Source organism: Mustela erminea, chromosome 1, assembly GCF_009829155.1.
Source record: "Mustela erminea isolate mMusErm1 chromosome 1, mMusErm1.Pri, whole genome shotgun sequence".
Lineage (NCBI taxonomy): Eukaryota > Metazoa > Chordata > Mammalia > Carnivora > Mustelidae > Mustela > Mustela erminea.
Genome location: NC_045614.1, coordinates 161790655 through 161807177, shown reverse-complemented (window position 1 = coordinate 161807177; position 16523 = coordinate 161790655). Strand labels below are relative to the sequence as shown.

At 41.7% G+C, this 16523-nt stretch overlaps 1 protein-coding gene and 1 long non-coding RNA gene across 31 annotated transcripts in view; one reads left to right on the top strand and one right to left on the bottom strand.

The window, feature by feature from the left end:
• Nucleotides 1-16523, top strand: part of PHLDB2 (pleckstrin homology like domain family B member 2) — a 220310-nt gene that overhangs the window by 153192 nt on the left and 50595 nt on the right. For 26 of the 29 annotated variants that reach the window (XM_032349431.1, XM_032349417.1, XM_032349342.1 and 23 more), the window contains 3 exons: nt 3887-4249; nt 10321-10464; nt 11709-11846. In XM_032349431.1, the coding sequence (XP_032205322.1) occupies nt 3887-4249; nt 10321-10464; nt 11709-11846 (645 nt within the window). Of the gene's footprint in view, nt 1-1521; nt 1944-1991; nt 2463-3886; nt 4250-10320; nt 10465-11708; nt 11847-16523 lie in introns of those variants that run through there. The other 3 variants (XM_032349543.1, XM_032349533.1, XM_032349463.1) reach the window with 3 other exon arrangements.
• LOC116594345 lies at nt 10794-14879 on the bottom strand. 2 transcript variants are annotated; one of them, XR_004287177.1, is made up of 4 exons: nt 14805-14879; nt 12317-12384; nt 11264-11413; nt 10794-10833 (listed from the first exon to the last, which is right to left on the bottom strand). It is a non-coding gene; the product is annotated as an uncharacterized LOC116594345 (long non-coding RNA). The 2 variants fall into 2 exon arrangements; XR_004287176.1 differs by lacking the exon at nt 12317-12384.

Here is a 16523-nt window from a genome sequence, read left to right as displayed (position 1 = left end):
CACCCAGGCACCCCTGCCATCCACTTTTAGACCAGGTTCTCTGACTCTTGCTGGTTCTTTATTTAGGGTTGTTGGGATCGCTTAAGTCCTGGTATACAGAGACAGAGAGTTGACCCACTTCTCTGCGTGTCCTTCGTCCCTCTTCATCCACAGAACCCCGTCTTTGCAGCCACATGGCAGTTGCTGATCACAAGCATGCTCTTTAGTCCACGCTCTATGCCTGGGCTTATACAGTTCCTTTATAGACTTGCCCAGCCCACCGCACTGGCCAGCAGGCCACACAGACTCATATTTATCCCAGGGTCTCAACTCAGATTTGTCTTTCTGTAATTTTTGTCCACTACTTTCTTATCTGTGAATTATTGGTTTTCTTGTCTTTGACTAACTCTTTATGCCTTCCGCTAAAGAAGTAAGGGTAGAAATGCTGTCTTTTTCTGTTCTTGTGTCTCCAGCACAGTAACAGCCTGAGAATAACTTAATAGATTTTTGATGAACTGGCGATTATGGAGATATTGAATCACTAGGATTGACCGGAGAGAGAAGTAAAGTCATAATTAGCAGTTACAACAGGTCCTCTTGAGAAAAAATACCTTCTTTCGACTAAATTATTTCTAGCCATTAAAAGTTGACCTTTGCTTTTATGTTAACGAGTGATCCAACATAGTTAATTTTAACACAAGGAGTTCAACGAAGATTCATACTGCCTTTGTGGGTATCAGGCAACTGTTTTCTATGTGATTTACCTCTGCACTATATTTCCAGTCCTGTGGCCTGGACTGGCTGCTGTTGGTCACCAGGGGATGGATGGGGCTGGGAGATAGGAGAGGTCTCTGACCGAGGGCTGTAGAGAGAGGCACTGCCAGACACACTCCTCAGAAAAAGAAAGAAAGCTCTGAGATCAAAACACACTCAGTCTGCAACTTTCTTTCTTTCTTTTCTTTTAATTGCTGGGGGAAAAGAACCGCACAGCATTTTCTAACGGTATCTATTTTAAGATCCTGTGTCCCCTTCAAATCTTTCTTCTATATATGTGGTATATGGAGAGGAGGAGAGGGAAAACAGAGAGGGAGATTAAGAAATGTATTTAAAATAATTTGATTCAAATGACCTACTTTTCAAAGTCATAGCACCCATGTTTCGTGCCATTTAGATGCCTAGGCCTTTTCAAAAGAATGTGCTGCAGAATGCTGGTTGGGAGAGTGGGCAGGAATTGAAGACCTTCAAGTGGGTGGCCCTCCCAGCTTGGCAGGTCACCAGGTGAAATGCCAGATAAAGCTGGGTTTTAGGTGGGCGGCCATCCATCTCGGTCCCTGTTGGAGCTTGACGTTCCAGCATAGCTATTCATAGTGCCCTGTTTGGTTCTCAAAGGTTTGCTGGTGTGGAATAGGTGCCCTGGTTTTAGGCTCTCCCAGAGGGGAGAATATTGGAGTGATGGATGGGAAGGAACAAGACTCCAGAGTGAAGAGGGCTCGGGGGAGAGTGATTTTATGAGAGTACGTCTGTACTAGGTTTTCCTTAAAAGGCTGCATATAGTGCTTTCTGAAGTGCCTTGCAGACTTTGTTCTGACGTACTTCTTGACATCAGTTTATTTTTCTTCGGTGCAGCTCAGCGTGTCTCAGCGCAGCCTGGATTTCTCTGAGACTCACAGGCGGCAGTGCTGTGTGTGTGTGTGATTCAAGCCTGGACAGATTGGCTGTGAATGGGGTGATAAGAATAGAGAGAAGCACATACCAGTAAACCACACTTCCTGTGCACAAGCCTTTGAATACTGCGTTTCACTGTCTGAAATAGCATTCATCTTAATGCTGGGATCATTTATTCCCTGTGGAATTAAGCAAGAGCACTGGCGGCAGCAGAAACTATTTTGGGAAAGAGATGTGGGAGGAATTTTGCTATGTATTACAGGCGAGGCAGAAGTGCCTTCCGTGGTTTTGAAGCCCTGGTAAGTGGGGAATTAACAACTTTCAGATAATCCCACATCGTAATTACTGTTCAGGCTAATGTGTACACACTGCGATCTATAAAGGTCGTCAGTAAAGACGGAGTTTTTAGATGCTTCAACTTAAGTCACCTAAATGGCAGAAAGAGAACTTTTCTTTGGAGATTAGCATTAGCGTTTCGTGCAGATGCTGTTGAGAAGGGGTAAAATACAACATCTGTTCCTGTCCCCTCCTTAAGTATGCCCTTGCAGGTGGTTTTTGCATATTCCCATGTAAACTTCCTTCCCTCTTTAGAGAAATTTAAAATAAAGCAGTGAATGCTGTGCCCCCACCTCTTACTCCCTCCCCATAAAGCTGAGGTGGGTAGGGCTTGGCAGCTGGCAGCAGCTGCAGAGATAAATAAGCCCAGGGCTCCTGGATGGACAGGGTGCAGAAGCGTGTGGGATGAGTGCCTGCTCTGGGACGAGGCCATGAGGACGGAGCTGCAGCGGGAGGCCACAAGTTCAGGCAGTGAATGGGAGGTCGGGGCTCATAGGAGCCAGTGTGATAGTCCTTTTGATCAAGCTATTGCTTTTGCAGGGGTGAAGTGGGCAAACTTTAGAAGACAGAGAAAAGTCAGCTGCAACTTAAATGACTTCTGTCTTGTCATTGAATTAGTGTATCTAATGGAAACCAAGATACTATGGTGCTCTGTTTCTATTTAACTTTGCTATTGGATAGTCCTTCAACTGGTAAAGAACTGAGTAGCTTCAGAATTTTGTCTTTACAAATTAGCTGCAATTAGAAATTGCAAACAGCAGCCTGGTCCTATTTAAAAATTCTCTACTTTGTTACTGGTAACCAGCTTAGAAAATGTTTTTTCTACGGAAGGCTTTTGAATTTTTTTCCAATGTGGTAGATGTAATCACAACAAATTTTCGTTGTCGTTTTTATCTTATTTTCTTTTTCACTTTGGCCTTGGAATTAATGTGAGAGGCAGAGATGTTAAGGTTCCGAACCCCAAACAGTGCTGTCGAGATTTATGATAAATACTTCATAAATTATATCCTATTGCTCAAAAATATATAGAGAATTTACCTTAAGTCAAAACCATAAATATCCACTTGTTTTGTATGGGGAGCTTGGTGAAGAAATGGTACCATTATAGACGTCAATGGCCTATATATTTTTTTTAAGCAAATGAACTATCATTTTATGTTCCAGTTAAATTGAATCAAAATGATCTCAGAATCTGAAATACATTGCTGTCTTTCTATCTGGACGTGACATGAAAAGTTTTTCATTTTTATGCAGTATTTCTAATTCTTTATAGTTTTAATTACCCATGTGAGAAATTGGTGGAAAAGACCTTTATCTCATGAGAAGACATAAGAAAAGTACTGAAAAATTTGAGGAATGTCAAGAAAAAATTTGAAAAAAATTCAAGAAAAAAATTCTTTTAAATTAGAAGATTCTTCAAGTAGTATTTGTGTGTGTGTGTGTCTGTTTCTCTAGGATGCTAGAAAAGTAACTTTAAGCACAAGTGTTAAATCGATAGGGATGAAAGAGCCAGATATGTTGGAGGTAGAGTGGTAGAGAAGGAAGGGGGAGTGAACATTTTTTAAAAAGGAGATTAAAAAAACAAACAAACAACTTTGAAGGTGGACTAATAAATCAAGAAAAGGCTTACCTGGGGCTGCTATGTGGGAGGATCCACACTGGGACATCTAGGGAGAGGGGACAGCCCGAATTGAGTTTGGGAAGAAAATCAGGCATTTTCCCCCTGGGGTTTCACCTGGATCCTTAAACACATTCATCGAAGATGACGGAAACTCATCATCAGCCCACTGACTGTGGGTTTACCTGTGGGATGAAATCGCCAGTGGTCCCAGGCTCTTCGATCTTTTTCTTTGTGATTGTCTGCATTGTCACAAACTCTCTGACTGTCCCTTCTTCTGTGTTCTAGGAGAGACAGCGCCTGGAGACGATCCTCAGTCTCTGTGCTGAATACACGAAGCCTGACAGTCACTTGTCCACCGGCACCACCGTAGCCGATGTGCAGAAGATCAACAAGGAGCTTGAGAAGCTGCAGCTGTCTGACGAGGAGTCCGTGTTTGAGGAAACCATGGTGAGCCCTGACGCCAGGTACAGGTGCCACCCGAAAGGCTCTCTGCACGATGCCGATTCGGCGGTCTTCGGGAGCGTTGGGCAGAGTGGTGCCGGCTTCCTTTCCCCCAGGAGCATCAGGAATGATGAGCTGCTCAGGGACCTCACGCCTGCCTTCCTGAAAACATCCAGCGAGTCTGCTTATCTTAGTATCCTACCCAAGGTAAAGGCGACAGAGCAAAAAGATCAGGATTTAGGGCCCGGGGCTCTTCTGCTTTGGCCCAGAGATGAAAGGCTTTGTCGAACTTGTTTCCCAAAATGTTTTCAGTGAAGCTTCAGTTTAAGAGGTAATTAGCTAAATGAGGTGCAGCAAATTAGGGCACTTACTCTTAAGTAACAAGTGTGCACCGTAAGAATTGTAGCAATACAGAAAACTCCAAAGAAGGAAGTTTCTCTTTTCTCTGTCCCCTCCCGGTTGTACTCCTGAGAAATAAACACCAAAAGTGTCTTACCTGCATTCTTCATATTTCTGTGCATATTACGGCCACAGGCATGGAGGCACAGATGCAAACATACAGTGTTCTGCCCGTTTTCCTTGACTCACTCAATGTCTTGCATATTTTTGCATTTTAGTACACACAGCTCTGGCTCATTCTTTTCAATAGCTGACTAGTATTCTGTTGTTTGGACCATTTAAATTGTTTCTAGCTTTTTTTACTAATAAAATGGATATGCGGTGAATATTGTGCAAATATATCTTCAAGTTCACTTACTAAAATTGGAATGGCTGGATCAAAGAGTTGTATGTTATTCATTTTAGTTATTTTTAATTTTTTTAAGACTTTATTGATTTATTTGACAGACAGAGATCACAAGTAGGCAGAGAGGCAGGCAGAGAGAAAGGAAGGGAAGCAGGCTTCCTGCTGAGCAGAGAGCCCAACTCGGGGCTCAGTCCCAGGACCCTGGGATCACAACCTGAGCCAAAGGCAGAGGCTTTAACCCACTGAACCACCCAGGTGCCTCTATGTTATTCATTTTAATCAGTACTTCCAAATGATACTCTCGAAAGGCTGCATATTTCCAGGTGACACTTCCACCAACAGTTTGTGAGCACGTCTTGTTCTCCATACACTTGCCAAGGCTGCACATTTTCAGAATTTTTCAATATACTAAATTAATTGGTGTCTAATTTGCTTGCCTTTAATTATGCATAAAGTTAGACATCTTTTCTTATTTTTGGTTGTTAATTTGTGTTTTGACCCACTTACTCATGTTCTTCACCCATTTTTTAAAAATTTCTTACCTTGTTTTTACTAAGTCATTAGAGTTATTTGTAAGGAAATTAGTCTTTTATCATGAGTGGTCTTAAACACTTACACATAAGTAAATATGTGTACTTATGATATTTTTTAGATATATAAGTGTTTAAGATTCATACGTAGTCATTATTACTTAGTCTTCTAGTTGTATATTGATTTCAAAATGTCTTCCAAATTTGAGGATTTCTTAAATGTAATTAGAAGACTATCTTTTGGTATAACTTTTTTCACACAGGTTAAGATTCTTCTTTTCTTTTTCTTTTTTTTTTTTTTAAGAGAGAGAGAGAGACAGAGAGTGTGTGCAAGTGTGCAAAGAGAGGGCAGAGGGAGAGAGAGCCAGGAATCTTAAGCAGGCTCCATGCCCAGTGCAGAGCCCAACCTGCAGCTTGATCTCATGACCCCAAGGTCATTATCTGAGCCAAAATCAAGAGTAAGAAGCTTAACTGGCTAGCTACCTAAGTGTGCCAAGAATCTTTTTTCTATGAAATTAAAATAAATTCTACTTCTTTTCTAGAAAAGATTTAAGAGAGTGACAAGAAGATATAAGCTTTATTGGAATAAAATTAACACACCAAAAATAGTAATCAGGAGGAAAAAACAGATGCCATAATCACAAGAATTTATTTAAGTAAACAGGATTAATTAATTAAGTAACTCAGACCATTAAGTTCAATTCTGAGATTCTTGGCAATTATAGCCAAAGAATGAAAACCAAAAAAAAAATTATCAATTAAATTTTTGTTGTAAGAGAATGACACAAACTGATTAAGAGAAAGACATTATCATGTGCAAAATTCTGGAAGTAGTTTATCACCTGGAGTATTATTCAGGAGGAGTATGTGTGTTTTGACTTTTTTACTCAGTGTTCCTCATCAGGAGTCCATCCTGGACTAACCTTCTGAGTTCTCCCAGCATCAGCATCAGGATTTGAAAAGGTTCAGTCCTTCTTTCTCCTAATGACCACAACGACCTTACTCATTCTCTGTGGAAAGTACTTCCGAATAAGACATCTGTCTCAATTGCCAGAAAGTTGCAACTGTTAGAAACTAGGATGGGGGGCAGAATCAAAAGTTGATTGTACTCAGCAAAGTAAACGACCCACCATTTGAAAGCTTGAGCTGTTTTCATCAGCCCTTAGGCTTCCTCTGAAGTCTTGTCTCTCTTTTCATTTAAATGTCTTCCAACATGGACAGCTGCAAGACTTTGGTAAAACAGTAAGCTGTGTGTCTCTCTCTAAGGACCATCTTTAGGGAGACAGGTTTCCTGCTGAAGAGAGCTAGGACATGATAGCTGCTGGTGTGTAAATGGGCAGATCATGGCGGATGGGCGGATGCCCAAATATGCTTTTGTGGAAAAGGACGCCTCTAAAGCTTCGAGCAACCTCCGTTGTGACCAGACATGTAAGACTGTGCATCCTTTAGAGACAGGAAATAACAAAGGCGCCTCTGGTTACCTCGCAGCAGCTTAGGCAGGGAGTGAGGGAGGGGATGAGTTCCAAGGACGGAGGTTTGCCTGTATGACTTCTCGGAGACAGATATATGTCATCCCAGGACAGCAGATAGAAGAGTGTTTGATTAAATGAGCATTTGTTTTGGATGCTTTTCTTCTTAGTAATCTGCTCACTAACTCATTTACTTAGCAAAGGACAGTGTTTGTTATTAATCGATCTAAGGATCAAATGCAGAAAAGAATATGACAGATCCATTGATTTAAGGAAACAAAGATTTTGATGATATTTAGGAAACCTGAGACTTACTGTTCTGGAGCTTAGTTTTAGCTAACACATAAAGATACAGATGACCTTAGACATATGCACATTTAATTTAATTTAATATTTTAAAGATTTACTTATTTTAGAGAGAAAAAGTGAGAGCAAAGGGGGAGGAGCAGAGGGAGAGGGAGAAAGAGACTCTCAAGCAGACTCCCCACTGAACGTGGAGCCTGCCACCAGGCTCGATCTCACAATCCTGAGATCATGACCTGAACCCAAACTGAGTCAGATGCTTAACTGACTGAGCCACCCAGGCACCCCGGAATACGCTCATTTTAATTGGCTTTTGTGAACCTGTCTTCTGGCACCGGAGGTGAAAGCTGAGAGTAGCTTACTGTTCTTTTTTCCTGTAGTGTTAGGATATAAGTCAAACGTACAGCACTTGTGTGTTTTGTGTACGGCCTTGTGACATGACTTACAAATATCATGAAATGACTGCCACGCTTAGTTTAGCTAACTGGTTAGCTAGTTTAGCTAAGTTTAGCTAACATCCATCACCTCATATTGTTATTTGAGAAAAAAAAAAAAAGTTCTTTTCTTTGAGAATTTTCTCCCTCTTCTCTTGTTGAGTAATCATTCTGTCTATAGTGGGCAGCCGTAACACTTGCACCTTCCTTGGTTGCAAGGAGTTTCTAAGGAGATTTGGGGGGGGAAGCAGAAACAATGTGTCTCGTTTCTACCGTCCCTCCCCTTTCCCTGTGGAGATCGGGTTACCTCATAGATGGCATATTCGGGGATGCTCCTATGTGTGTAAACAGTACGCTCATCCCATTCCATCACCAACCATTCAGTTTTGGAATGCCTTTTGAAGATTTTACTCTTTATAAATAACAAAAAAGAACGACCATTTCCTAGATAGCACTGATGGTTATAAACAGCCTTTCAAATGGTCTATTATCTGTGGTGCCCATTGTGGTCAGTTGTTTAGAAACTTGGAGTTAGACGTTTATAATCGCCACTGTCACCTTTCTTCACCCGCCACTTGCTTAGAAAGCTTAGGGTATGGAGATTGCTCAGCTTTTGTTTGCTCTTAATGCTTGGCTTCCACCAGTGAGAGATATTTTTAAACCATGCTGGCAGCTGAAACCCAATATGAAATGTTCACCCAACAGGATACTGGCCTTCTTGGGCCTTTCCTGCTAGGATTACTCGTCAGTGATTTTGGAATGCCATTCACTGTTACGGGCCTTCCTCATACCCTAAAACAGCTGCCTGAGTACTAAGACAATGAGATTCATTGTGGTAAAAAGGTCAGCGGTTGTTTTATTAATTGGCAAGATACTGCATTTAAGATGGCAATTAGGAGTCTAAATGTCAAAGCGTGGAAGGCCTGTGTACCTTTGCTAATCACCCTGAGATACTGTGACATCTCAATTGTTTGATCTCCTTAAGGGGCAGTGAAGTAGGGTAAAGAATAAAGACTGTGAATAAGGAAGACCACATGCTGGCTCTCTTCTTGAAGTTATTTTCAAGATCATTAAATAAATCAAATGAATTTCATATGGCATACCAAATATTAATTATTTCTTTGGTTAATATGAATATTCTTGGCACTGACTAATGAATAATCTTCAATAATTTACTTATTGAGGCTGCTGTGTTTAATGTCCAATTGTGAAATTGTTTCATGGCTGACTTACTAATGCAGAAAAATTATTTCTTTTTCAAAAAGAGATGAAAATTGAGTAAGTGATGTACCTTTACCCCAGCATCCCCGGACTTACAGAAAGACTGATCAGCTGATATCTAGGATAACTATCTGAAATGGCTGAAAGAGGCGATTTTCAACTCATTATACTCTCTTCTTAAAACAATAGGCAGTCCCAGTTTGCATGTATATGATCCCAAATGCTCCTTTCTTCCCTGGGCACCTGTCATCACTCTGTTCAGGGGTATAAGTATGTCCTCTCTTACTCAGTTTTTTTCCTGACTTTCTCATTCCTTGCCAAGGAACTCAAGTTTTTTTCTGTAAAGTGACCAGTGTCACATTTTGTGTCAGAGAAGCCCACTGGCCCAGTTAGTGTCTTAAACATTATATAAGAAAAAGGTGCTGTAGGATAAAGATAGTAATTGTAATGCCGAGCGCATTGTACGCCCACCTTAAAAGACCACCAGAGACGCAAGTCAAAGCTAAACAGCAAGGGTCGTTTATTATGAGTCCTAACCCGGACCTCCGCGCACTCGTTGCCGGTGACGCTGAGAGGTGCCAGGCAGAGTAAGTGCAGTGTTTTTATAAGCAGGTACAAACAAGTTTGGGTGGGGTACAAACAAATTTTAAAAATCATACCTGGTGTTGGTTGATTGGAATTGGGAGCTCATGCGCGCCATCAAGCAAGCATTCAAACAGAAGCGAAAGTAGCTAGTTAGCCCGCGCGTTGAGCAAGCACTTTTACAGAAGCAGAAGTAGCCGGTTGATAACACTTTTGGGCGCAAACAACTTTCGGGTGGAGTAAACAACTTTCGGGTGTAGTAAAGTTTGTCCAGGCCTTTCAGTAATGTGTGAACACAAGAACACTGAAACATGAATTAATGTCATATTAAGTGTATAGTTTTCAGTGATTTGGGGAATCACCAAAGTAATAAGGCCTGTATTATCCTGGTCATTCACTTCAAGGAACACTGAGGTGAGAGCGGCCAAGTGTATCGTGCCCTTGCTTTTCCACCATGTGTTGGAAAGGAGACAAATAAGCATGAATGCCCATTCACAGATAACCCTAGCCGGGGGGCCCAGGATACAGCTAGAGATTGGGGAAACTGTTGTAGGAGCAGTGCTTACTTGGAGATGGGAGAGAATATGGAGGTTGGAGTGAAGGTAGCATCATGTCCAAGATATCCCCGAGGAAGATGTCAAAAGTCTTGTCTAGATTCTAGTTCCTTGCTGTGCCAAACTTTTCTCTATGACCTTAAGATAAGTCACTACAATCTCAATGGATCCCAACTTCCTCATCTGTACCAACTTAGTTATTTCAACTTCAAAAGAATATGAATGGGTGAATTTAATTTGGTTTGTATGAGGTAACTTAAGACCTTCACTGCTGAGGATTTGTGGGAAAATGCAGAATTGCAACAGAACAATCACAAGGATGCTTTTAGAATCCAAAGAGGCACTGAGACTGTGAAACCCCAGACTTCCTACTGGTGTGTAAATTGGGCGATTCTGGAATTGAAGTGTGAATAGCCCTTTTCTGTGTTGATTAATTGCAGACCCCTGAGGGTATAAACGAAGAACAAAGGATTCAGGAGTTGGCTGCAATGGAAGAGACCCGGATAGCAATTTTGAATAACCTCGAGGAACTTGAACAAAAAATCAAAGATATCAATGACCAGATGGATGAATCTTCCAGAGAGGTATAAAACAGGAGTTGGTTTTTTTACCCCTCGCTTTTTTCTCACTTTCCTTTAGCTTAAAAATATTACTGCCTATTAAGGCATAGCTTTGGAAGCAGAATACGTAGAAATCAACATGAGTTAGTATTTTCTTTCAGTAGGTCCATGTTAGGGTAAAAACCCCTTTTTTTTAAAAGTTTTTTCCTTTTCTTTTTTTTTTTTTTCTTAAGTCAGATGAGACTTTTATTTTTTAAAGATTTCATTTATTTATTTGACAGAGATAGAGAGAGAGAAGGAACATGAGCAGGGGGAGTGGGAGAGGGAGATCAGGCTTCCCATGGAGGAGGGAACCTGATGTGGGGCTCGAAGCCAGGATCCTGGGATCACGACCTGAGACGAAGGCAAATGCTTAATGACTGAGCCACCCAGCCACCCCAGATGAGACTTTTTTGATGTACTTTGGGTATAGCCAGTTTTGTCTTAACTAGTGTATGCTCTCTGACTTGCTACAGATCTGTCAATTGAGGTCCCATATATTTAGGTGTCCGTGTTCAAATCCAACAAACATTTCCTGAGTATGCTTACTATGAGCTGGACATCGTGTCAGAATATAGGGGGTTTTATATATAAAGAAAACATAGACCCAGCTTTCTAGAGGTTTGCAACCAGAGAGGAGATAGACACATAGTCTATTATATAATAAGAGAAAGGGGCCATTTTCATACTAACTCCATGGAGTGAGATGGAGCAAATGATTCTGCCTACCATGTATATACTCACAGATGATGTAGACAGCTATAAGTGGAAGGGGACTGCTCACCTGTCATTTTATCCACAGACCCTGGATGTCCCTCCTGCTGTCATTGCTAAGAATGCATCGCTTGCACGCTGGGCTGGGTGTAATTTTCACTTCCCAAGCTCTGTGGACAAAGACAGACACAGCTGCTCCCAAGATGGTTTGTGCTTGAGTCTGAATGTGAGCAAATAGGCAAAATATTATTGAGAAGTTAGCAGAAAAGGAGTTATAGTAGAAAAATTAAATGATAGGTAGATTTCTTAGTAAATATAGTGCAGGCTGTCCAGCTTTCTTATATAGGAATTCTGAGTCTCACCTAAACTCTCTGGAGTGTTCTCTAGAGCCTACAGTCTGGCTGATACCATAGTACTTTTTGAAATTTGTGGCTGTTAAAAATGCACCTCTAAAGTGGGCAATTGAGAATCTCTCTGAAGGTGAAACACCTCTGGGCTTTGTTTTATGTCCTCAGTTGGATATGGAATGTGCTCTTTTGGATGGAGAACAGAAATCCGAAACAACTGAACTTATGAAAGAGAAGGAAATTTTGGATCATCTAAATAGGAAAATAGCAGAACTGGAAAAGAACATCGTTGGTGAAAAGACCAAGGTAAGAGAAAAGTATATTTGAATGCAATTTGTAGGGGCAATATGGTGGTTCCATTTGGTCAAATTTAAATGTTGTATGAATTCCCATGGTTTGGGATTTGTGTGTCATGTTCCTGGAGACAGTGGTACTAGGAGAAAGTCTTAAGATGAGGTAAGTTCTTCACAAAGAACTGTCAGGGTTTGAGCCATGGATGCTAAGGGACTAGAGCCCATAGAACTTTCAAGTTGATATTTCTGACCTCTTAACCTACTTGAGATGAGTGAATTGCTTTTTTCCAACAGGTTTTCTGCTCTTCTGATTGTGTTGTGTTTTTTAAAGATTTATTTTAGCATAAGAAGTTTATTCTTAATCACTTGTATCCAGTGGGGATGACTTAAGCACATTCAACTGCTGTTGCCTTTTTTCTTTTTCATTTCTCTATTTATTAAGAATTTGAATGGGAACCATTCATTGCCCTTGTCCTGACTTACCATTGTCTTCAGTGCAAGCGCACTACTCTTTGGCGAATGCACTGGAGTTGTCAGGCAATCCTCACACACTGTCAGGTGGAAAATATCCATGAAACACGGTTGACACTTACCTTGGAAAAGGTCTCACTCATACATTTCAGGCCACAACCTGAATATTAGCTGATACCTATTACGGTAAATGGGAAAAATTACTTGCAGCTTTTAGAATTCAGGGTTGTAGTTGGGTTTTTATCTGTTTATTTGTTTATTTCCTCTGGGAAATATTTTACTTTTCTCTCACACTTTGAGTTAGTTACAGCTAAACTAAGCCTAAAAAAATGAAATTCCAGTTTTGGAGGAAAAACACAAACGAACTTAAACATATTTCTTCCTTGCTCACTATCTTCTCCACTAAGTTGAGAAAAAGGGAAAAAAATCAGTTTGAGTAAGTTCTGGTGGGTAATATGTGGAAAGGATTTTTGCTGAATGCAGCTTCCTTTTTGGGCTCTTCTTTGTTTGAGACCTATAAATAAGGGCATTTGATCTTGGTGCCAGAGAATGAGCTCAAAGTGATATTGTCAGAAATTGATGTCAGACTCAGCTACACATCAATTTCTTGCTTGCCTCCTTGTCAAGATTACCCAGCTTTTTCACATTAAGTTTTTTGTATATTCTTCTAGCTCCAGACTTTGAAATAGTAAAGAATCCATTTGGGTAGTTGGTATATTTTTCTTTAAAAGCCCAAAACCAAGTCAAAGGATTGATTGTCTAGATCTGCAGTAAAGGACGCTTCTGGTTTTCCAAGATTCTGCACTGGTAACAGCAAGAAACTGTGGGAACCATGAGATGTCTTTGTTTGGGGTGCTTATTAGTATTTATTTTTATGTCCTACTGGTAAACTTGTGAGTCAGAAGAATGGGTATCATGTCCTCTATGAGACTTTCTGCCTTCCTTATCCATGTAGTTATTAATCTTTGTGTAGCCCACACATGTCATGGCCTGAAAATTCTATTTGTCTCCATCATTAGCATGAGACACAAAAGTGAAGCAAGTGGTTTCAATGCTTAATCCCACCTCCCAGGGAAAGTCGTGTTATATTCTGTGGCTCTAAAGGAGAGGTGGATCTCCAGGGATATGGATAGAAACAAGAAAGGAGGCCACCTCCATCCTTTCTATTATTGTTCTGGTAAGCTTGGCAGAGGCTCTGCATAGGAGAGGGGACATGGGGGGCTTGAAGTAAAGGACCGACTCATGCAGCTGTTAGGGTATACATTGACATCACCCTCACATTAAGAGTTCTCAATGATTTCAGCTTCTCTGCATCTCCACTAACAGCCTTCTCTTCTAAACCATCAGAATCTCTTCTTCCCTTCCATTTCCACTTGCCTCCCTTTAGTTCATTCTCTTCACAGCAGCCAGAGCGATTTTTAAAAATACATAAAGTAGATCCTATCACTCTGATTTGTGTTCCACCGTATTTTATATAAATTTTATGTACTTGTTTCGTGGGCCTTCATCACTGCCCCCTCCTTCACACCATGCGCGTGCTGACCTTCTTTCTATTTGTTAGAGTACCCCCACCTCCTGCCAGGTCTGTTTCCTTGCAGACCTATTTCCCATGCCTGGAATTCCTTTCCCGTATTCCATATCTTGTCTGGTCTATCTTTCCGGGCTTAGGTTCATTGTTAGCTCTCCAGAAAAGCCCTTTCAGACCCTTCCAGTCTTGATTACGTTCACCCTGTTGTTCTCTGAGTCCCCATACAAATCGCATTTCGTACTTTACGTGTGTTTGGGGCTTTTAGGTATGGACTTCCCACTCTGGCATGTGAAATAGAGACAGGCAGTGCTCTCCACTGTTTACCGGCTCATAGCCCGGGCTAGCATACCTCCCAGCATGCTTCGGCAATACTGTCCTTAGATCTCCTGCTAACAGCAAGCCCTTAGCAGAAACACGGAGCCAGACACCTGCGCGAGAGCTCCGCGCTGCCAAGCTCAGGCCATCTGGGATGGTGTGCTTCAGTGCACATGCCAGTGGGCTCGCCGTCACGCGGCCAGCCCCGCGGGAGTGCAAGACAGAAGGAGGAAGTGGCCTCTGCCCTTTGGGATCTCGTTTCCTTTTCCACACACCTGTTGCTGCTGTCGGAAACTGGAATGAGAAAACCAAAACCTGGAAAGATATCCCTGCCGGGCAAGCTCCGCCTCAGATGTCGGTAGCGCGTCCTGTCAGCCTGGCCCTACTGTTTTGGAGACAAGGCCTGGAGCCGTAGGAGGAAGGCTTACTGACACCTCAGATTTCCAATGCTGGTGTGAAAGGATCGGCATCTTTCCCTGGGCACTCGAGGCCGGGCCTTGGTAGTATTTCTCTTAAATGATTTGGGGACTGTCATTCTGTTTTAGCTAGTATAATTAGTATATAATAGTATATAATAGTATATAATTAATTAGTATAATTAATATACCGGTGTCACTCACTTTTTTGAAAGTTCACGTCACGACGCTTCTCACTTACCAAAGACCTCTCCGTTAGCACCTGTTTTCGCTGAGAGAAATCCGAAGAGGATTTCCGCTTTTATGCAAAATGGCGGTGAGACGTGACCCTAGCGTTCAGCGTGTGTAAAGCCTTCAGCGCCTGTGCTGCCGGGAGTGCGCCCTCACTCCCCCAGCAGCCAGCGTGGCGCCCCCTAGCCCCCTGCCTGGGAACTACAGCAGCATCTCTGCATCCAGCCCCCGCAGCTTCCAGCTGTGTGTGTATTTACTTGGTGTATCTGTTAGAAGAGCAAGATGTGTCCTAAGGTATCAGAAAAGCCGAAGAGAAGTTATTTTGGGGGTCTGGGAAAGATTAACATTTTTTCCATGTAAATTACTGGTAATTGCTTCTTTGATTTATACCATTTCAGTTTAGGAAGGGTTTCATAGGAGCGCTCCAATTTCAGATGCAGAGGGGAACCTGAATGTTATAGATGACTTATTTATTAAACGTTGCCATCTAAAATATAGACATCTAAAATATAGACAACAGAAAATATAGACAATGTAATCAATTATATATTTATTGAACATTTTTGCGGTGGCTCCCTGAGCTGACTCTTCTCTGCCCTTATGGGTTCCACCATCAAAAACATCAAGAAGCCCATTTCCATGTGGGTCTGAGCTAAGTGCTCAGATGGTAGCCTCATCACAAATAGAGTCTTTGTGAACATAGATAAACCCTGAACAAATATAAGTATCTGACTTGAATGTAAGTCCAGAAAGGATATTTATTTGATGAAACAGTCAGCATAGAGGCCATAGTGTTTTCCTGGGGCTAGTAAAAGGAGAGAGAATTGTTAACCTCTGCCCCAGTGAACTGATTCAGTCTAATGAGCTTGGCAACAGAGCAGAGAAGCCACCAGGACCATGAAGCCCCTTGCTGGCAGAGGCCTGTTTGTGGACTTGGCTTCCCTTGGCCCACGGCCAAGCCCAGCCGAGGCCACAGTGGAGCAGGCACACCTCCATTTGTTTAGGTCAGTTTTCCTTCTGTCTTTGCCTCGTTCTGACTGCAGTAAGAATTCCGGACGAAAAATATTTTCCCAATTTCCTTTACTTTATTATAAAGGAATTTCCATTTCCTCTATGATGATTATCTATGTCTTATCTCTGCTTCTTTGGCATGCAAAAATCCATAGTCAGTTGTCCTGAAATTCAGTAAAATGGTTAAGGAAAGAGCTCTGTGTCCGTAGTCTTGTCTCAGAGTCTTTCTGTTACCCAGAAGTTCATCATAAATAAAGCTCAGCCACTCTTTGTTTTAGGATCTGTCCTCACACAGACAGATTATGGTATTTTGTTGCCATCCTGGCCTTGTTTATAACTAAACAGGCTTAAAGGTGTGAATTGAAGCTTAAATCACTCCACGCCATATAACTCCTGCCACAGAGAAATCTTAAGTTATTTGACAAATTCTCCTACTGGAAGCATGTATCATTGTATCTAAAATGGTTACATTTTATTCCCACATTATTATCTTGCCAAGGTACCTGTTACTTCCGCTCCACCCATCTTTTAGAGCCAGGGGAAGACAGAGAGCCTGCCCCAGAATTCCTTAGCAGAGTGTTAATGCTTCTGGAGTGCAGAACATTTGCCAAGTCACAGGCGGTGTTCAGAAGGGACCCAGCCCTTCCCGTGCCTCTTTCTTACATTTCAAAGTTAGCTGGAGGAAGTGGAAGAGTATCTTGGGATTTGGGGACTCAGT